The sequence below is a fragment of the Solanum verrucosum genome, unplaced genomic scaffold, assembly GCF_900185275.1.
Source record: "Solanum verrucosum unplaced genomic scaffold, falcon-dt-bn FXZP01000205.1, whole genome shotgun sequence".
In the NCBI taxonomy this organism is placed as follows: Eukaryota; Viridiplantae; Streptophyta; class Magnoliopsida; order Solanales; family Solanaceae; genus Solanum; species Solanum verrucosum.
The window spans coordinates 3147916-3171313 of NW_026019950.1; the positions used below are offsets into that span (position 1 = coordinate 3147916).

At 33.0% G+C, this 23398-nt stretch overlaps 3 protein-coding genes across 3 annotated transcripts in view; 1 reads left to right on the forward strand and 2 right to left on the reverse strand.

The window, feature by feature from the left end:
- LOC125813833 (tubulin-folding cofactor B) overlaps nt 1-23398 on the reverse strand; it is a 228890-nt gene that overhangs the window by 194557 nt on the left and 10935 nt on the right. The gene's annotated exons all lie outside the window — the stretch shown is intronic.
- Nucleotides 14807-16263, forward strand: LOC125813826 (ornithine decarboxylase-like). The gene has a single exon (XM_049493296.1). It carries the CDS (start codon nt 14807-14809, stop codon nt 16010-16012), a length of 1206 nt encoding a protein of 401 aa, XP_049349253.1. The 3' UTR covers nt 16013-16263.
- On the reverse strand, nt 17455-22100 carry LOC125813823 (uncharacterized). The gene is made up of 6 exons (XM_049493290.1): nt 21924-22100; nt 19729-19842; nt 19498-19609; nt 19103-19164; nt 18552-18980; nt 17455-18457 (listed from the first exon to the last, which is right to left on the reverse strand). Exons 1-6 carry the CDS (start codon nt 21939-21941, stop codon nt 17816-17818), a joined length of 1377 nt encoding a protein of 458 aa, XP_049349247.1. The 5' UTR covers nt 21942-22100; the 3' UTR covers nt 17455-17815.

A 23398-nucleotide genomic window follows, 5' to 3' on the forward strand; every position in this document is an offset into this window, starting at 1 on the left:
AGCCGAAGCCGAGTGACGATGGCGTGAGGGGACACCTTCTTCTTAACCCTTTAAGAACTAAAGAAAGTGTTTCCTAATATAAGGACAACAATTTCCTTTCTTCTACCAATATGTTAAAAATGACTTTTCATTTGCACTTTGCAATCATGACATTTCATTTCCCTCCAAAATTGGTTCCCCCACTTTTTCATTTTCTCTTCTTATTTCGCATTTACACCTTGCTAAACCCAACAATCAAATCATATTTGCTAACCCGTGCAAGGCTATTTCCCACATCAAGCATGCAGCAGCTGTCGGGGTCAATTTCACTACTTTTGATTCTAAGCTCGAAGTTGACAAGATAAAAAAATGGCACCCACAATGCTGTTTGTTGCTCCAAATTAAAGCCCCTAGTGACAGCGGCTCCTTGCGCCCCCTCGGCAAAAAATTCGGATTTTTTCCCCGACCCTAATTTAAAAATAATCGCGGAGCCTGGGCGATTCTTTCCTGAAACAGCTTTTACTTTAGTCACACATGTGATTGGCAAAAGAGTTAGAGGTGAGAAAATAGAGTATTGGATTAACGAAGGGATTTATGGATCGTTTAGGCCAACATTGTACAACAATTGCTTTGTGGGTATTAAGCCAATTTCAGTGAGAAAATGTTGTGAAATACGCGAATCATCTACCATTTATGGACCAAGTTGTGACTCCCTTGATGCAGTGGCTGTGGACATAAAATTGCCGGAGCTTGAATTGGATGATTTGATAGTGTTCTATAACATGGGTGCATACTCAAAATGTGCAGGAACAAAGTTTAATGGATTTGATATGTTATCGACACCTACCTATATTGTTAGCACCAATTCTACGTAGAATTATATATGTCCAGAACAAAGAAAGAGTTGGATCAGCTAGCTATGCTTGTTATTTTCTTAATTTGTTTTCAATAATTAATTAGTTGTTGTATTTGTATTATTGTGAGATATAAGCACATGTCTATTTTATTACAAGCTTTCGAAATTATACTTTATTGTCCTCTGATATTATTCGAGCTTTCCTATAGCTATTACTGTATCCATTCTTCTTTTTCAAAAAAAATAGAAGGGGACACATTCTCTTGAAAAGAGTAAGTTTTAGATACGTCATCTCGTTCTTTTCCTTGATCTCCTCTTTTGTTTTAGCTGATTTTTTCTCTTTACTCATCCTTTATGATTATTGCTTCAAGCTACTCAAGTCTACAATAATATATCTAGTGTAATCTCGTTATTAGAGTTTGGAGAAGGTGAAGTACTTATACCTACCTCTCGTAGAAATAGAATTGAGTAAATAAAATTCTAATCAGAGGCGGATCAGAGTAGCATTTGAGATTTATATATGAGTTCTTAGATAACGATCTCAAGCTAATATATTGAAGAAATTAGATTTGGATCATCCACGTGGATTAATTCAAATTCATATATATATATATAAACGTAGACACAATTTACAGAGGCTACTAGAAGAGAAGAAAGAAAAATTTCATTTATGAGCTCAAAGGGATAACTTGTACAATGATGGGAACATGTATTTATAGTTGTTTCTTTAACAAACTATTGGGAGAATTAGTTATAACAACTTTAAGAGAAAAGACTATACTACCCTTAATCATCCTAACCACCTTTTAACTACTTAACAACCAACTACTCTGATGAAGTCTCATTACTCCCCTTCAAGCTAGGAGGGGCAAAAATGTTCAGCACTCCTAGCTTGGATAACAAATACTCATGTTGACTTCTGGATAGCCCCTTTGTCAAAATTTATGCCGGTTGTTCTTGTGTTGATATATAATTCACTTTGATTGAACCTTGTTGTATTCTTTCCTTTATGAAGTGACAATTTATTTCTATATGTTTTGTCCTCTCATGATAGATTGAATTTGCAGCTATTTGTATTGTTGCTTTACTGTCACTGTATACTTGGATTGGCAGCTGCACTTCAACTCCTACTCTCTTTAACATCCCAAGTAACCGTACTAGCTCTGACACAATAGATGCAAGACTTCTATACTCAACTTTAGCTGAACTTTTGGAGACTGTGGTTTGCTTCTTTGCTTTCCATGACACTAAAGAGTTGCCTATATTAATCATGTAGCCTGTAACAGACCTCCTGGTAAGTGGACAAGAGGCCCAGTCTGCATCACAACATACAGTAACCAATTCATTTGAAGAACTAGTCAATAGCAGACCCTGTCCAGGATGTTTCTTGAGATATCTCACCACTCTTAAAGTTGCATCCATATGTGACTTATTTGGCTGCTGTAGGAACTGACTTAGAGTTTGAGTGCTAAATGATATATTTGGCCTTGTCATGTTAAGGTACAACAGTTTCCCAATTAGCTTTTGATATGATGTTGGATCCACCGGCTGATCTTCAGAATTCTTCTTGTCCCTTATTTGCTCATCATACTGTTTTGATGTTAGCTTGACATTAACATCAATGGGAGTTCCTGCAGGCTTTGCTGCTGACATTCCTACTTCAGCTATAAGCTCCAAGATATACTTTCTTTGATGCATAAGTATGCCTTGTTTTGTCCTAGTGAACTCAATGCCTATAAAATACTTTAGTTCAGCTAGATACTTCATTTTGAAACACTTTTGTAAAGCTTGTTTTGTCTCTTCAATCAATTTAAGACTGCTTCCAATAACTAACATATCATCTATATACACAAGTACAATGACTATACCAGCTTCTGAATCTTGAATAAACAAAGAATAGTCATACTGACTTTGTCTGAATTTGAGAGCAATAAGAGCTTCAGTCAGATTGTGATTATATTGTCTTGGTGCTTGTTTGAGACCATATAGTGACTTTGTCAGTCTACAAACCTTCTCCCCTTGACTGACAAAACCTTGAGGGAGCTGCATATAAATTTCATCCTCTAAATCACCATGAAGAAAAGCATTAAAGACATCTATCTGATGAATATGCCATTTTTTGGATGCTGCAAAAGAGACTATAGATCTCACAGTCACCATCTTAACCACAGGTGAGAAAGTCTCTTTGTAATCTATTCCTTCTTGTTAACTGTAGCCTTTAGCCACCAACCTTGCCTTAAATCTCTCTATTTCACCAGTAGCCTTATACTTAATCTTATATACCCATCTGCAAGCTATAGGTTTCTTGCCTTGTGGAAGATCAGTAACCACCCATGTATTGTTGCTTTCTAATGCCTGAATTTCCAATTGCATAGCATCTATCCACCTTTGATCTGTCACAGCTTCAGAATATGTACTAGGTTCCTTCAGTGAGGAAGAAACAACAATATAACACTGATAAGAGGATGAGAAATGGTTATAGCTCACATAATTTCCCATAGGATACTTCACTGCCTTTTGTTTAACAAAATCTGTCATCCAAGTAGGAGGTTACTTAGTTCTAATGGACCTTCTGATATCAGTTGATACAACAACCAGTTGACCCTCTTGACTAGAATCCATAAGAGGATCAATACCAGAAGAAGAACTACCTGAGCTTGTTTCTGCTAAAGGATCACTTACTGCAGTTATGTTATCATCTGAAATCTCAGGCATATGCTGGACATGTTCTTGATCTCCAAGGTGTTCAAGCTCCTGATTTGCAAGGCCAGGTTCAGGACCTTTATGCTCAAGATTATAAGATACATAAGTTGGCTGAGACAACTCTTGAAAATTTACATCTGAACCTCCTTGTAATATATCTATGAATAATTGATGTCTTCCAGATTGTTTGTCATGTGCAAAAAGAAACATCTCCTCCCTAAATATAACATCTCTGCTTAGAAAAAATACTTTGGTGGTAAGATCCAAAAAAATGTACCCTTTTTGTGTTGCTGAATACCCCATATGAATAGTTGACCTGGCTCTAGGCATTAGTTTATCATGTTCAGTAAGACTTTTGGCAAAGCATAAACAACAAATAGTTTTAAAATGGGACAGTAATGGTTTGCTACCATATAATCTCTCATAGGGAGTTTGAAAATCAAGGACATTGTTAGGGAGTCTGTTGATAATGTAGGTTGCTGCTAATACACAATGCCCCCAGTACTTGATAGGAATTTTTGCTTGAAATCTGAGTGCTCTTGTAACTTCAAGTAGATGTCTGTGTTTTCTTTCAGCCACTCCATTCTGATGGGGTATATATGGACAAGATCTCTGATGTATTATACCTAACTTTTGAAACATGCTTTCACAAGTAGAGTTTACAAACTCAGTGCCGTTATCAAACCTTATTGTCTTAACAGTCTTGGCAAATTGATTATGAACATATTGCACAAACATTTGTAAGGAGGCACAAACATTATATTTATGTTTAAGAAGAAACAACCAAGTCATTCTTGAGAAGTCATCCACTATAGTAAGAAAATACTTGTTTCCATCAAAAGTAGTTGTATTATATGGACCCCAAAGGTCTACATGAATCAACTCAAAACAGTCACAACTCTTGATACTGCTAGTAGGAAAACTAAGTCTAGTTTGCTTGGCATAAGGACAAACTAAGCACTTAGACACCTTACACTGACTTTCTTTATTCATAGAAAATATTCTAGCAAGTACACCAGAAGAGACATGTCCTAGCCTTTGATGCCACAACTCCATATCTGTAGAAACTTGAGACACATTTAAAGCTATATCCCTTTGATTACTGACATGATTTTGAGTATACAGACAATCTGTTTCTTCACCAATTTGTTTCACCTTTCCATTGTAAAGCTCCTTGAAAACACAACAGTTAGGGAAAAAAGTAACTGAGCAATCTAGCTCCTTTGTTAATTTGCTAACAGACATCAAATTGTACTGGAAGTCAGGTAGATACAACACATTGGAAATAATACCATTATCTCCTAATACACATGAGCCTACATGTGTCACTTGAGTACTGTCTCCATTAGGTAAGTACACAACCTTAAGAACCTCTAATTTCGAAACAGTTCCTTTGATAAACATATCTAAATCAGATACCATATAATTGGTAGCACCAGTATCTATAATCCACACTCTGTTAATACCAGGAACATGTAATGATTTACCTGCAGTGTGAGCAGCAGCAGGTGTAGCATTACAATCCAATGAGGCAATGTCTGTCTTGTGCTGAAAACCTTTGAGAATGTGATCATATTGATCCTTTGTGAAAATGCAACCCTTCAACAGTTGTTTCACCTCCAGTTCAGCTTGACTCATCAACTTAGAAGAATTGGAAGGACCTGGTACACCATGATCACTCTGAGAGCTATCAGTTTTTCTCCCCCATCCTAGTACCTGTACATTAGTATTCATACCATAAGAGAAGTGAACCTAATCAGGATTGGCATCTGATGTAGTACCTTGTGGCTTCCTTTTTTACTTGAAGTCAGGTGGATACCCTACAATCTTGTAGCAATACTCTTTGCTATGACCTTTACACTTACAAAAGTCACAAATCAAGACTGTGTTCCTCTTGAACCTCTGATTTACACCTGAGGTAGATGCAGATTTAAAATACATAGCCACAGAGTCAGCACTAATTGTGTTCATTCGCATGTTGTTGTTGTGAGACATCACTGCCTTTTGGCTTTCATCTCCCACTATCATAGCATAAGCATGATTAATAGTAGGTAGATGATGACTTCTGGCCTGTTGATAGGACTCATTTAACCCCATCAAAAACTGATACAAATTCTGCCTATTCATGTGAGCTACAAATCCTTTTGATTTATCACAGTTGCAACAAGGTGCAGGCACTAAAAGTTCAGACTCATCCCACAATTTTTAAGTCTTGTATAATACTCAGAAACTGAATTAGTACCTTGTTGCAATGTTACAATGTCTTTGTGAAGACTATATGTTCTAGAGCCATCTACTCTATCAAATCTCTTTTTCAAGTCATTCCAAACTTGCAAAGCACTCGAAGCAAAAACAACACCACTAAGAAGACTCTTAGATACTGAGTTCATTAACCAAGACAATACAATGACATTTACCCTCTCCCATTGCCCCCACAGTTCTTCACCATAAACTTCCTTCCTACAGGATCCATCCACCAATCCTATCTTATTTCTTCCCAATAGAGCTAGTGTAATAGATCGACTCCACAATGTGTAATTCTCAATGCCAAGTAATTGAAAAGAGATAAAGCTAACACCACTCACATCAGTAGGACTAAGAAACAGAGGATGGTTGTAATCAATACCTTGAGATGATGAGACTGTATTAGAAGGTAAACTGAAGGAACCAACAATTTCTCCATTATTGATACATCGATCTAGTTTTTTAGCTACTAAATCTGGAGACATAGTAATCAAACTTGTTACAGAATAAGAATCAAACTCAGTTAATAACAGCTGTGAACTCCAATTTGCAGATCAACTGAGAATCTGATGAATCTGTGAATCGACAAAACAACTCTCTGATTCTTCAACCTAAATTGTCTATCACAGTTCGTCACTGTGTATGGCTCTGATACCATGAACGTAGACACAATTTACAGAGGCTACTAGAAGAGAAGAAAGAAGAATTTCATTTATGAGCTCAAAGGGCTAACTTGTACAATGATGGAGACATGTATTTATAGTTGTTTCTGTAACTAACTATTGGGAGAATTAGTTATAACAACTTTAAGAGAAAAGACTATACTACCCTTAATCATCCTAACCACCTTTTAACTACTTAACAACCAACTACTCTGATGAAGTCTCATTAATATATATATATATAATATTTAAGTATCTTTTGTCTGTTACATAAGCAAAAACTCATGTGTTCTTCAAGAGAAACAAAATGATAAAAAAATATTTTCTTCTTCAAACTTCTTCAAATCTTGTAAAGATTCTTGTGAAGATTCTTCTCCAAAATCTAGAACAAAACTTCTGTAATATGTATGCGATTATAGCCTGTGACTATTTTGGTGTAATTCGTATTTCATAATTATGTGATTGTACTATTAGACTAGTGAAATAAATTCAATAATCGTATAACTATGTGTTTGATTAGATTCTTCATTGACATCAGAACATGATTAAATTTTGTTTAAATCTGTTTTCTAGTCAATTTTGTTATCGTATGCGATCAACGTTTGCTTTGTTAAAGTACCAAATAATTTTATTTTTTAGAACTCGCTGTGAATCGAATTTTTATTATCAGCGATGGTATTATGTCTTCTTCATTGAAATCCACACGTTTATTCACATGTGACTTTTCTCTACCCAATAATTTATTACCACGTATATCATAGGTACAAAAGATTTTTTTTTAAATTGAGACCCACAAAACAGACAAGGAAAAAAAAAAAGGGGGTCGATCTCCATTAATTAATTGTTTGATATGCATTTTTGTGAGACAAGGACATCTATTTTATTATACAAAGAAGTACCCCTAACTAAACTTTGCATAATTAATACATGCATAATTAAACTCTGTCTAACTAATACTCGCATAATTAAATCGTACAAAATTAATACCTACATAACTCTAATCAATAATCAAACGGCCCTTAAGTAATTTAGATACGTCAATCTAGCTCTCTTTTGCAAGAGCTTGTTTCATTTTTATCCTTGATCTCATTTTTTTTAAAAAAAAATTGAGGTAGCTAAGGAAAATGGGAAGGGAATTATTGAAAATTAAACCCTCACCAAGAGTTCAGGTAACCAATCAACTCAGCTACTAAGATTTCTCCATTTTTACATACAAATTAAAACAACTGTTGTAAAGTGTTTTGCCTAAACTCCTTCGTCAATCCAATACTCTATTTTCTAACCTCTAACCTTTTGCTATATATATATATTGTTAGTGCAACGAAAATTTACACTATATCATATTTATGTTCCAAATCATAAGAAGCAGAATTACTTGGTAAGATCTTCCATATGCTTTGGCTTCATATCAATGATATTGAAACCTCAAGATTCCATACGTCTATCCTAAGGTCAACCTCAGAGAGGAATGTCTCTCACCATCGCTATAAACAGGGGCGGACCCACCCTATATCATGGGTGTCGATCGACACTGTTTTATTATATATATATATAAATCTGAAAAAATAAAAATATCCTTACCCACCATATATTATGGATGTCGACCGACACTGTTTTATTATATATGTATAAAAATCTGTAACAATAAAAATATCCTTACAAATAACATTAACAACATTACTTGAACAATTGAGGCATTAACAACATTACTTGAACAATTAAGCCCTCATGGCTCATTGGTTTGCAGCGTGAATTGAATGGTTATTCGCCCATAATAGGGATTCGAACCTCCAACCTTCTATTTATAGTCAAATTAAGCTAAAATAAACCAATTGCACTAGAATATTTTGTACTTAATACTATCTCCAATGAGGTTATTATAAATACATTTCAAAATATGAAAACTCGTCGAGAAAAGTTTAGTAGTTTACTTGACTTACGTTTTATTAGTACGTTTTAAATAGTTTTTATTAATATAATGTTATTATATCAATTATTTATTGTTTATTAATTTTTAAATATCAACATCGCTTACAAAAAAACCTGTGTACGCCACTAGCTATAAAACAATTAAAATCAGTTGCATACAGTGGAATTTTTCTGGTACTGATAGCTAAGGAAGGATAATCTGATCTGAATTAATTATTTTAGCAGGTCGGATAGGGAGCCACAAGAATTAATTTTAACGGGGTGGGTCGGAAGCAATGGGTTAGGGTTTGAGTTATAAATTGGGTTAAAATTGATGATCCATAATTTAGTGGAAATATCATTAAAATTTTGAATGGTTAAGTTTCGAGGGTATTTTTGGTCTCTTGATATAACGGCGGGGACACTTTTGATCCCAAAATATAACAAAGGGTAAATCTATTTTTATATAATTTAGGGATAATTTTGACCTTTTTCTGTTTTTATTATATAGCTACACGTAAGTGTTCCAGAAAGGTAATTAAAAGTGTTTGCCCAAGCTAATAAGTGGATTAAACTTGTTCAAAATAATTTTTGATTTGGATAACCACACATTTGATAACACCAAAGTAATTGTGGCTTGTCATTCCTCTTTGTTGAATAGTTACCATGTAACTACCTTTTGTGTACTAAATTAAATTAAAAGTAAAAAAGTTACTTATACGGTAAAATCAGTCAAAAATTATAAATTGATCACTATTAATTTATAATTTCACAGCTTATAATTTGCATTTTTCTGTTTACGTACATATACCTTGATATATGTATAGATTTTGGCATTATTTTTTTCAAAATAAAAAAATAACTTTATTATTGAAAGTAGGAAAAACAAGTTTCCACAAGTGTCAAATTGTATGGACAAACACTAATTGTCAAATTTCTCAAATAATTAAGATTTATGGGACCATTAAGTACATGTATTCACATGTACATATAAAAAGTCATTATGTCTCAATCACTAATTAATATGTTTAATTTGAATTTGATTTTTTCCATACATCTCACTTTTCTATAGGTAATAACCCAACTCGTCTAATTATAACCATGGTTAAGAGACGGTTGGTGTCATTATTTTTGTGAGATCAAATATTTATTTTGCAAACAAAAAAGAAGAAGGATGCTTTTTTTAAAAAAAAATTAAGGTGTTTGACAAATTATTTAAAGGCAGAAGTCAAAAATTATCTTTTTAATAATCAAAGTATCTCAGGCATATATACATATTTACCTATTTATCACTTATTAATTAATTAGCATAGCTCATAAGTTTGGTTATGTTTTCTTTAAAAAAATTATTTTTTATTTTGTGACTATATATTATTATTTTACATTTTAAATTTTGGCATAATACATAAATATGTCTTTCAACTTGGCCCTAACTCACATTTATGCCCTCCAACTTTGATGTGTACAAGTAAACATTTAAACTTGTATAAAGTTGAACAAATAGACACACACGTTTTACTTGACATCCTACATGGAAATTTGAGTCATATGTAGTGTCCTATATGTATTATGTCACGTAGGACTCATGTGTCTACTTTTTCAATTTTATAATACAAGTTTAACTAATTAAGTGTCTACTTGTGTACATCTAAAGTTGAAAGACATAAATCTAAAATAAGGTCAAGTTAAAGGGCATATTTATGTATTATGCCGTAGATTATTAATTATTTACGTATTATTTTATAGGATTAGAAAAAAGGTAACAATAATACTTTTGCAAGTTTAGAAAAAAATATAGGACTTTATTTATTTTTGTGGTGAACTTTTCATAGGTAGAGATTTGATTTGTGGAAAAAAATTAAATTTATTTTTCTTGATATTTTTAATTATTTTTAATTTAGTATATCAGTAGTATATCAATATTTAACTAAAGAAACATGAGAAAATTGAAATTTTTTACGCTAAATAGAAATTAATAGAAAAAATTGTGCATTGTAGCAAACTATGAATTCAAAATGAATGTTATAGCTACAATTTCATTTAATTCCAATTCACATCAAAACTTCTTGTCATTCGCCTCTCTCCCCTTTCTCTGGATCTCGCTCACCACTCTCCTCCTTTTCAGTCATCTCTCCCTTACCTCTATCACTTTATACAAACACAAAATTTATGTTTGTGTTTGTATAAAGCGAGAGATATTGTACATAAAAATATAAATACATATCTCTCTGTCCTATACACTTATAATTAATTATACAAATCTTTCCCTGCCCAGTTCTCTTTTGTTTTCTCTCTCTCGCTTTATACAAACACAAATTATACAAAATACAATGAATATATAATTTGTGTTTGTATAAAGTGAGAGAGAGATTTTATATACAAATACAAATGTTTTAACTCAATTCAATCGTATACGAATTCAAATTTTATGCAGATATACAAACAAAATCATTGATACATATACATTGTATAGTTACATATATACAATTATCTAACTGATTTACATATACAATTCACCTCTCTCCACTCTTTGCCCTCTCTCACTCACCTCTCTCTTCTCTCTCCCAATCTCGCTAGCCACTCTAGCCTAACACAGAGAACATATACATACACAAACACAATTTTCATAGACACATATGAATTAGCGCCCAATTTATATAAATTGCCGCGATTTACACAAATCAGATGCTCTATGACAAACATAATTTGATTATGGAGCACAAATAACAAAACTGTAACTATAAAACACTAATATAATTTTTATCTTTACCATTCCTAAAATTTACTCAAATTAATAAGCTTGCATTCCAATTGGCAACTAATTTGACATATATCTGTTTGGCACGTTTAGTTATGGGATAGTCACACATGATGTCCCGTCAGGACATTAATGTTCGTGTTTGGCCTTTATAACTAGCTAGATTACATGACAAAAATGAAGAAAAAGTAACTTGGATATAAATTATTCAAATATCTTTTAGGCCAAAAAGATTTGGAACCATAAAATAATATTTTGTGTGGTAGGGAAGAGATATTTGATTCCTCTTCATATTGTGTGGTCCAATTTAGGCCGAAACAAAAATGGCAGAAATATTTGATCAAAGATCATGTATGGTTGGTTGATAGAATTGTGAATACCATATATACTAATTCTATTTATATTTTTAAATAATTACGTATTTTATCATTAATTAAGAGTATTTTCCTATCATATATTAAAAAAATACAACTAGATAGATGTATTTTTGTTACTAAATGCACTAAAATCGAGAAAGAGGCAAGCAAGAATATGTAGAGGAAAGCGAGCGAGATAGTTATGTAGCCCAGATATATATGAATCACACTAGATACATGTCTATATATACATCTAGTGTGATTCACATGTATCTGTGATACTAGATACGTAGGAGAATGGTGAGTGAGACGGGAGGAGGGTGAGTGAGATTTGTTATGTATCTCAGATACATGCAAATTTACTTGAATATAGTGTATCTAAAATAAATTATAACTAATTTTAACTTCATGTATCTCAAGATACATGTATATATCTTGACATATTAAGACGCATCAAATTTATGTAATATTCATAATATTATAAATTAATATGTATTTAAATAATTAGATTCTAAACAACTGAGATTTATGTAAGTTTCCAACTTAATTTCACAACGTCAGTAATGGTGAAGTTGAAGGAATTTAAATGAGTACATGATATTGTTTATGAACACTCAAATTTAAAAACTTAGAATAGATAAAAAGGAAAAGGCTCAAATATGCCATCGAACTTTGAGAAAATACTCATCTACGTCATCCGTTAAGAGTTTAGTTCATCTATGTCATTTCGTTTGAGAAAAGACTCATTTATGCCATTATTAGTAAACTAAAAATATTTTCCGTTTTGCAAAACTATTTTGTACACGTGGTCATTTATTATTAGGTCACATCATTAATTAAATCATTTTTTTAAAGGAAAAAAGTTCAAATACGCCATCGAACTTTGAGAAAAGGTTCATCTTCGTTAAAAGTTTGACTCATCTATGTCATTTCAATTAATAAATAGTGCACAAATGAGGATGTTCTAAAATAAAAATAACATAAATGAACCAAACTCTTAACGAATGACATATTTGGGTCTTTTCTCCCTAGATAAAAGGATAATTATATTCTATTATGGGATATTTTGGAATCCTCAAATTTTGCCAATTGATTTACTCGCATGAGAACGTCTGTTTTGGCTTTCTCGTACTTCATTGGGATATTTTGGCTTTCTCGTACTTCATGCGGTCCCATCGGATGATGCATTAATATCTACTTCTTCTGTCATGTTGAGTTTTTTGAAAGTTAATTTGATTAATTTTCAAAGTGTAATTAGATTACATTACTTCCATTTTCAAACAAAACATTTAGATTCAAAAACTATACAAAAAGTACTATAAATTACAATTTTCTGCATATCAATATGATAAAAAATACATCGTAAAATATTAGTCAAAATTCTTATCGTCTGACACTAAAAAGGAAACTATGACAATTAAAAGTGGACGTAGGAAATATTATTCTAGGTACATATTGGCTTTTACACAGATTAAAAATAGAGAGGGTAGATTACTTGAAATAATCTATAGGTAAGCAATTAGATGTAGATATTTGATTCAACAGTTTTATAACTAGTGATTCTATTTATTTGAGACAATAGAGATTAGAGTGGATGAATTGGCTTAAATCTCTAGAATGCTTTTTAGGTGTAACGATTTGGTTGTTATGGTAATTCTTCACAAAAAAAAAAAAAAATTGTTGAATTTTATTGATTTTTTTTAAAAAAAATTTATTGATGATAGAAGGCAATGTGAATCTATTTAAATTTTAAAGGTTTAAGTTGAATCTCATAATTGAAAATTTGTTGTGATGTATATGAGAAGGACTTGCATGGAAGCCTGAAAGGAAGCATCTTCTTATCATTTTTACAAAAAAAATAATTATTGAACGCAATTGATAATTATAAAATCTATTAGCTACTTGTTACAGTAAAGACAGTAATATAGACAACCAAATTTGGAGAAAAATGACATAAACCTTTAAAAATACTTTCAATATACGAAATTAAAAAAAAAAAGTGCCTTTATTCCGGTAAACATAATTAGTATTAGTTAGTTTCTGAAATAGATAAATGTCAACAACACACCCTAAATTATCTTTTTTTTTTTTTTTAGTTGCATACCTAAATTATCACTTATTAGTTTGAGAAACACATCTTTCTTTTGTATAATACTCTCATCATGGTGTGTAATACACATTCTCTTTTATTTAAAAAAATTGTCACATCACACTCCACATGGACGAAACATTTTGCCTTGACAAAATTAAATAAATTATTAGTATTAGTTAAAATTAAAGATTAAAAATTATTATCCCAAAATAATAATATTTTTTAGAAAATAAAATGTAAAATATTTTTCTTACCCCTTACTCCATCACTTCCTCTCACCGTAACCCCCCTCCCCATTTTTATGTTTTTTTTGTTTAAATTTCTTTTATAGCCCCCCACCCCCAAAAATACTAATTTAGATATTATTTTATTTTTAAAAAAATAAAATTGCCCACTCCACCTAACCCTTCCCTTTCAATATTTTTTTTCTCATTTTGTGTTAGATATATACACATTGAAAATATTTTTTACTTGTCACCGTGAGATTTTTTTAAAATAATTTTTTTACTTATGTTAATTCGGTACACAAGTAGAAAAAATTATAAAAATATATGTACATATCCAACACAAAATGAGAAAAATGTCAAAAATAAAAATAAGTTAGGAGCGGAGGGTTAATAAGATAGGGTGAAAAAAATAGGATGGGGTAGAATTTTTATTTTTGAAAAATTAAATAATATCAATTTTATATTTTTATTGGGAATGAGTGAGTGGTTTGGGGAGGGGGGGGTGAAGTATGAATTTTTTAAAATATTTTATAAAAGAAATTTAAAAGAAAATAAAAGGACGGGGTTTGTCGGGGGGGGGGGGGGAGGGTTAAGGGGAGGAGGTGGTGGAGTGAGGTAATATTTTTAATTCATATTAATAGTTTATTATTAATTTTTGAGGTGAAATATTTTATCCATATGGAATGTCATGTGTCAAAGTTTTTTCAAATAAAAGAAAGAGTGCAATACACACAATTAATTATGTATGAAACTCATACTCTCAATAGTTTATGTATGAAACTCAAAAAAAAAAGAAATAATTAAAATGTATTTTTGACACTTTATCTCTTTCTAAAATAATACAAATTAAAAAGCACTCGAGAGAAAACGTGGCCGGGCTTAGAGCACGAGGATTTTCCTCCAATTTTTTTGTTACAGAAAGCGTGACCTGATTTTGGGCATTCTATAAATAATATAATAAACGAGATTGATATTAAATGCAATAAATTAAACACTACTCTACCCTTTCTCTTCTATTATCATGTTATTGTCTACAGCTCATGCTAAGACTCATCATGTCATGCCCAAAATACCAAAAGATGGGACGACGATGACGGATTTAATCCGTTCAATTGCCACTGATCAGAAGCATGAAGCTGGCCAGCCATTTTATATACTCGATTTATCCACAATTGAGAGGCTTATGGACAAATGGAACCATTCTTTTCCCAATGTAAAACCTTTTTATGCTGTCAAATGCAACAATGAACCTGCACTTCTTACTAAACTAGCCAACTTGGGTGCTAATTTTGATTGTGCTAGCTTACTCGAGATTGACACTGTCTTAAATCTCGGAATTAGCCCAAATCAAATCATATTTGCTAATCCGTGTAAGGCTATTTCCCATATCAAACATGCAGCCGCTGTTGGGGTCAATTTCACTACTTTTGATTCTAAGCTTGAAGTTGACAAGATCAAAAAATGGCACCCACAATGCCGTTTGTTGCTCCGAATCAAAGCCCCTAGTGACAGCGGCTCCTTACGCCCCCTCGGCAAAAAATTCGGAGCACTGCCCGAAGAAATTGAATCCCTCCTGCATTACGCTTGCAATGTGGCTGGTTTAAAAGTTGTAGGTGTGTCATTTCACGTTGGATCTATAGCACAAGATCCCACCATTTATCGCGAGGCGATTGCCAATGCAAGGGCCGTGTTTGATGTAGCTGATTATCTCGGAATTCCTAAAATGCAAATTTTAAATATTGGTGGTGGGTTTAGATCCACCCCGTTGTTCGAGGAAATAGCTAGTGTAGTAAATGAAGCAGTCCAAGATTTTTTCCCCGACCCTAATTTAAAAATAATCGCGGAGCCTGGGCGATTCTTTCCTGAAACGGCTTTTACTTTAGTCACACATGTGATTGGCAAAAGAGCTAGAGGTGAGAAAATAGAGTATTGGATTGACGAAGGGATTTATGGATCGTTTAGGCCAACACTGTACAACAGTTGCTTTGTGGGTATTAAGCCAATTTCAATGAAAGAATGTTGTGATATACGCGAATCGACGATTTACGGACCAAGTTGTGACTCCCTTGATGCAGTGGCTGTGGACATAAAATTGCCGGAGCTTGAATTGGATGATTTGATAGTGTTCTATGACATGGGTGCATACTCAAAATGTGCAGGAACAAAGTTTAATGGATTTGATATGTTATCGACACCTACCTATATTGTTAGCACCAATTCTACCTAGAATTATATATGTCCAGAACAAAGAAAGAGTTGGATCAGCTAGCTATGCTTGTTATTTTCTTAATTTGTTTCCAATAATTAATTAGTTGCTGTATTTGTATTATTGTGAGATATAAGCACATGTCTATTTTATTACAAGCTTTCGAAATTATACTTTATTGTCCTCTGATATTATTCAAGCTTTCCTAATAGCTATTACTGCATCCATTCTTCTTTTTCAAAAAAATAGAAGGGGACACATTCTCTTGAAAAGAGTAAGTTTTAGATACGTCATCTCGTTCTTTTCCTTGATCTCCTCTTTTGTTTTGGCTGATTTTTTCTCTTTAGTCATCCTTCATAATTATTGCTTCAAGCTACTCAACTCTACAATAATATATCTAGTGTAATCTCGTTATTAGAGTTTGGAGAAGGTGAAGTACTTACATCTACCTCTTGTAGAAATAGAATTGAGTAAATAAAATTCTAATCAGAGGTGGATCAGAGTAGAATTTGTGATTTATATATGAGTTCTTAGATAACGATCTCAAGCTAATATATTGAAGAAATTAGATTCGAATCATCCACGTGGATCAATTCAAATTCATATATATTATAAATATTTAAGTATCTTTTGTCTGTTACATAAGCAGAAACTTATGTGTTCTTCAAGAGAAACAAAATGATAAAAAATATTTTCTTCTTCAAATCCTGTAAAGATTCTTGTGAAGATTTTTCTTCAAAATCAAGAACAAAACTTCTGTAATATGTATGCGACTATAGCCTGTGAATATGATAATTATGATTAATTTGCATTTGTCATTTCATTCACATCATAAATATCAAAATGCTCTGAATCTTGATATTTTGTTTGTACATACCTTTAATTGATAACTTTGACAATTCTACTTTTGGTCATTCTATTGTAAAGTGAATATATATATATATATATATATATATATATATATATATATATATATATATTTGTGAATGTCACGTCATTCACAACATAAATCATATGCTTTGAACCCTGATATTTTTCTTCAATTCATGTCTATCATTCCCTGAATTAAAAATATCTTCTTCTTCTGGCGCATGTGTGCTTTTATAGTTGTGGTGTTGCTCATTGTACTGTTTAGCTAAACACGATATTGGGATGTTATTTCACTGTGTAAACTCTCTGCCCCACCAAAATACTTTTTATGTTTCGTTTCTTGAGAATCAAAAATCTTTGATCAATAAAATATATCTTTTCACTTTACTATTGATATGAGCCAATCAAATTGCAACTTATAATACTTTTCGTATAGTTTTAAGATATCTTAATTTTAATTTTAAAATGTTAAGCTTATCTATCTGATCTAATTTAACTCTGAAGATCAATGAACATGACAGGTTTATACAGCTGTGATTTCTTGACAAACATTCTTTCAAGTATAGAGAAAAACAATAGCAAAGTAAAAAACGAAACAAGAGATATTTGGTTGTATTTAGATAACATAAAAGTGGCATCATTAGAGAGTTGAAACACTGTGAAGAAAGTTACAATGAGTATGATACAGAACAACTGCTGCACGATCAGTTGATAGGAAAAATTGCAGCTGCGTGTTTTTTGGCTGCAAACTCAGTTTCGTGTGCAGCTGAAAAATATGAAAGGAAACCAAAAGAATGTTTGACAAAGCTAAAAAGTTGAAGAGTGTCGCGGACCTCCTGAATTAGATTATCTGCAGACCTAAGACTCCTAAACAGCCATTGGTTAATAAATAGAAATGCTGTGCAGAACACCAGAACTTCTGGCTGGTCAGGAGGAAACTGTACCAAAAAAGTGCTATGAACACACGCGGACCCTTTGAGATTCTCTCTCTTCTAAAACAGCTCCTGATGACTTGCCATCCCTCTCTGCTAAACATCTTTTGTATGGTACAAATCCCTTGCTCTTGGTTGTACATTTGGACTCAACTGTTTCAGAACTCCTGTTTCCATCGTCAACTTCACTGGCTGAGCCAATGCTTGAACCAGTCGATGATCCCTCTCTTTGAGATTCTTCATCTTTTGGTCTCTGACAATGAGCAGCAGTCTCCATGGCTGTTTGGCCACACGATGAGATAGATCGATATATGAGATCTTGGTACCAGGACCACCAAGAAACTGTAGCTGCAGGGAAGGCTGCAGTACTCTCAGGATTGTTTTCAAGCATGTTTTGTGACAACCAAGAAGCTGGTGGAATCATATTCCCTGGAACCATTGCAAGTATAAACGGTGAATTTGCTTGGTTAGCTTGGAATGCATGAAGTACATCATCATTGCTGATCTCGATTTCCTTTTCTGCGTTGTATAGAGCTGGCGGAGCAAGGTTATTGGCATCTGGTACGAAAACCGTCTTTCCAAACAGCTTGATACTTGCTGAAGGTGGTTCAACAGCTAGCTTTTCACCATTACACGAATTCTCCATATGAACTATATCACATTCCTGGAAAAAGGCGCATACACACCTGAGGTAAGTCATAAGTGTACAGCCTAAATAGCACTGCAAAGCAGATAGATCAAACTTAATGAAGAAATACCATGAACTCAGAATTGGTAATCGGGCTGGTACTAGCAGCTACTGGTTTTAATGCAACATGGATTTCCTCCACGGTGTTGGAGTTTGAGCTCATACTTTCATCATCATTCTCCGCAGAAATTACATTTGCAGTGTGTGCATCCGTAGTACAAGAGACTGGTGAAAAGCGAGAGTTCTGCTGCTCAGCAATTGAATATTCAGCAGCACCTAAACCAATTGCTGGCAAAACTGAATCTGGAGAACAACTGTCCCTTCCTGATGCATTTGGGGAAGGAGACCTTTCAGGCTGACCTGAAACTGCCTTGTTAGCTACAGAAGAATCAGCTATCTTGCGAGGGTATGGATGCAGAGGTTTCTTCTTTGGCCGAGGAGGAGGTATGTCAATCGCATTTAGGGATTCATCACCATCATTCCCTGAATCTCGAGCAATCTAAAATGTAGATTAAAAATTCAATGCTTTAGCCACTGACTACCCAGGCATCTCTGCCTTAATTCGGACAGGATGGAGAATCAAGCAAACTTCCTATAATTTGTCACAATCTAGGTACCAACCTTGGCGAAAAATTTCTGTGCATGACTACGAATCTGAATTGCTGTTTTGCTTCCAACATATTCTGCATGATTAAAGAGACATGTTAGAAACTTCTATTTAGATTGAGTGCCCGTTTGGATCGACTTATTTTAGGTGTTTTTAAGCCAAAATAGCTTTTAAGCAGTTTTGAAGTGTTTGGGTAAAGTTAAAAAGTGCTTATAAGCACTTATTTTAAAGTCAAAATAACAAAAATAAGCCAAAAGTCATAAGTTAGAAATCCTAACTTATGGCTTTTGGCTTATAAGTCATAAGCCAAAAGCCAATCCAAACAGGCCCTGAACCACATAAATGGGAGGGGGGGTCAGAAGAAGAATGGACCTTTTATCGGGAACGAACAACCTTATACCACACTTACCTTCTATTTGGCGCCAAGCACGGCCATACAACTTTAAGGCTTCAAGAAATCTCTGGTGTTCTTCCTCTGTCCATTTCTCTCTCTGTTTTGTAATGGTATAAGGCTTCCTAGCCTGTTGCACATGAGATTAAGTGATTCAATTAAGCACCAATCGAGCTATATGCTATCTTACCTATCTCATATGAACTGAAGGAAAATAACTTGGAATACATTCATGGGAGGGATGTTGACCTTAAGCACATTTTCATTGGCAAGACAAGTCGGGGCCTTTCCCTGAGTAGCCACAGTTTCCAACTTTGAGCTAATCATGGATGAGGCACCTTGCTGAGCCCCCTCAACTTGATTCTGTGGAATTGTGAAGAAAGCATACTTCATAAGAATATAATCCAAGTAAAACTCAATTAAAATGAAATAAAGTGCCACAATGAAAACCCAGGGCACAGGCTTCCTCCCTATTCAGCAGACAGAATTCTAGCTCAAATCGCTCTCATTAAATCGTGCTTATGATTCCAATTAACATCAACTGCTCTGTGGTACTAACATTCTATATTTTCACCCCCATTTCTATAAGCCATATGAACTTTGACAACCATCAGTTAACCTTTTCTCCCCAAACATAATTAATAGTAGTATTGTTTTTAAAACCAGACAGAGAGATAAAAGAACAACTACTACCACCGATAGCATCCCAAGGAGCACGCGAGAAGGAAAAAATGAAAGAGTTGGAAAGGCCTCGTAAATTTACTTCCATGTGCTTGACGTCATTGGAAAAGGATAACTAAGTAGCCAAGTGGAAGAAATGAGACTGAAGCATAGCTTCAAGCTTCTTGAAGCCATGGACTCACAAGGCAGAAGCTGCAGGATTCAAGACTCGAAATTGAATTTGTGGTCTCAAGCTTTGCCTTAAGGATTTTCCCACTCACTGAACTGTTAAACCATAGCCTCAAATTGGCAATATATTCAGTTATTTGAAGGCAAGGAGTTTTATGACACACTTCCCAAGGGGACTATAAATTAGGGGAAGAGCTAGCACCTTGATTACGGGTTCGGTAAAACCCAGTAGCTTTAGCATAAACTCTATATTTGTGTCAAAAAAATTCACTTAATATGTCTAAACAATTTGTCAAGAACCCAATAACTTTCTTTTTTAGAATCTAGAATCCATAAACTCAAAATCCTAGCTCCACCTCTGCTATAACTTAGAACCCTAGAATCATTGTTCATTAACTTTGACTTTTGAGAAACTTAGCCTAAGTTTAACTGTCAACGACAAAAATAACAATTATGATACCAAAGATATTGTCCCTCTTCCTTAATAGATGCCCTCAAGTAGCATGTTTCTGATTATCCATTTGATCTTAGTGCTACATTCTTTGAGTTTGAATGACCATTGGTTACAACAATTCAAGTATGTTATCCAAATATCTGTGTTGTACCGCTAATCCGTAGGCTAACAATGTCTCTATTTCAAATTAGCTAGGTTATCGCACTTCATACAAAGGCAGATCCAAGATATAATACTTTTGGTTTCAACCTTTAAAATTCTTAGTATTGAACTCATTGTGTTTAGGGGTTACACTGGGTTTGTTGTTGTTGTTGTTGAACTCATTGTGTTTTAAAAGAACTATGAGTTCAGATCTACTACTTATTGCAATTCTAGGGGATTTTTTACACATAAATCTATCATCCGCATCGAAAATACAGAGTTCATATGAACCCACAGCTAAATAGCTGCATCCGCCCCCGGCATCATGTATAGCATCGTGTCATGATGTAAAAGAGTATATTGGCAGCAATGTATACCCTATCATCAAACAAATTATTTCAACATTAGCTGAATTACATGTCCAACACCACTAAAGAGACGTCTCAGCCAGATCAAAACCGAGAACAGATATCCTCACATCACATTAGAAAACGTGAATAATGAATCAATGGTGTCTTCTTTTTGAGTAAATGATATTTAGGTTTTACTTCAAGATTTAAATTAGCTAGACTCAGATTTTATTATCTCAGAAAGTCTAAGTCTAAAGATGACTTTCAGAGATAATAACTACCATCTGTCAAAACAAACCAATTAGGCAGCTATGTTGACATATGACCTATCCTCCATAGCATTTTCCCTACCATTTAACTAAATTTACTGTTTCTAGAAACATAATAAATTCCAAATACTCAAACAAACAGAAAACTTAACAGTACAAAATATCATTTATTCTCATAATTATTGTAGCTTAGCATACAGATGCACCTTTAAATCTAACAAAATAATGATAAAATCAGCAAAACTTCAGCTGCTTCATATAATTAACAAACAAAGTCTACTTCCAGATATAGTAAGAAAACATCAAATTAAGAAACACCCATATTCCAAAAATGAATCTTGAAAAAAAAAACTAAATTAAATATAAGAAAAGTCCACATACCACTGCATCTGCCACCATTGCTGCAAAAAAATCTTGAAAAAAAATTAAAGTTAGACCACAAAAAGATGGGTATTCTAGCTTCACTTCCCTTGCGACCCAAAAAAAAAAAAAAAAACTTTTTGAGAAGTGGAAAAAATAAAACCAAAAAAATGGTCTGTAAAATAGGGGAGATGAAAAAAAATGAAGGGAAAATATAAGAACAGAAGAACAAGAATGGAAGGGGAGGAAAATTTTGGGGGTGGGGTATGCCACGTAGGATAGTGAGGATGGATTTTCCATATATTTTTAATAAATAAAATAAAAAATTGGAATAGAAACATCAAGAAGGTTATAGAGAGTTTTTGTTTGTGGCTGTGAATGGAAGTTTAGAGATGACACGTGTCAATGTCAGGCTGGCCCATTAATGAAACCATATCTCAATCTCACTCATAAATAGTGACACCAAAGTCCAAGTGTGATTTGTTTTTTGCTATATGTGGAACATATTCAGCCAACCAATCATACATCCATATTAGGGAAACAATACATATTTCTATTTCAGTACTCTCTCCGTTTTAATTTGTTTGTTATGTTTTCATATAACATAATTTTAAATCAAAGATATCAAAATATTCTTTAATTTTATATAGTTATTCTATATTCAAAGTATAATATAGTTAAATTGTTATTTTATTATTCTTTAACAAGTGTATTAAATTGATATTGAATAAATAAAAATGAACGGAGAAAGTAATATCTAAATAATAATATAATATCTTATCCATCACTTATTTTTTTTATTATTTTGATTGATTCGAAAGAGTGAGTTTGTGGCTCTGATTCCTTGTCCTTTTGGGTGGCTGATTTTGATTCTCTCTGTTTGGGCTTGCTCCAACTTAGTTTAGTTTGTGGCCTTAAAATATTTTTCATGTGGGTTCTGCCAGTGTTGTTGGCCAATGAAGCTACTATTCAATGCCTAAAAAGTATTTTATGGTCTTTGAATAAAATAAAATAAAAAGTGGATATTATTATTTAATTTATACTAATTTTAAAAATATATATTTTTTGTGTTTAAAATTAGATTGACCACACCTAATTTAAGAGAAAAATATATAATGTTTTATACGTATAAAGTTCAAATATTTTTGGATGAAGTTCAGGGAAACAAAAATATTTAAACTCCAGGAGTGTATAACTGAATTTTCATCTTCAACCTTATAAATTTTCAGATATCTTTAAGTGTATTTGGCAAAAAATATTTTCTTAAAAGATGTAGTAAGTAATTTACGAATTATTTTGTGTTTGATATGTAAGGTAAAAATATTAATGTATAATTTATGCAAATTTTATGGGAGGTGAAATGGAGGTGGCCGGGTGGGGTAGGAGTGTGGTAGTAGCGTGGATATTTGATATGAAATGACATTTGTGGAGTTTGTATTTTCTACTTTTACTAAGAAAAAATATTTTTCTCATTCTTAAAGAACTTATTTTTCTAA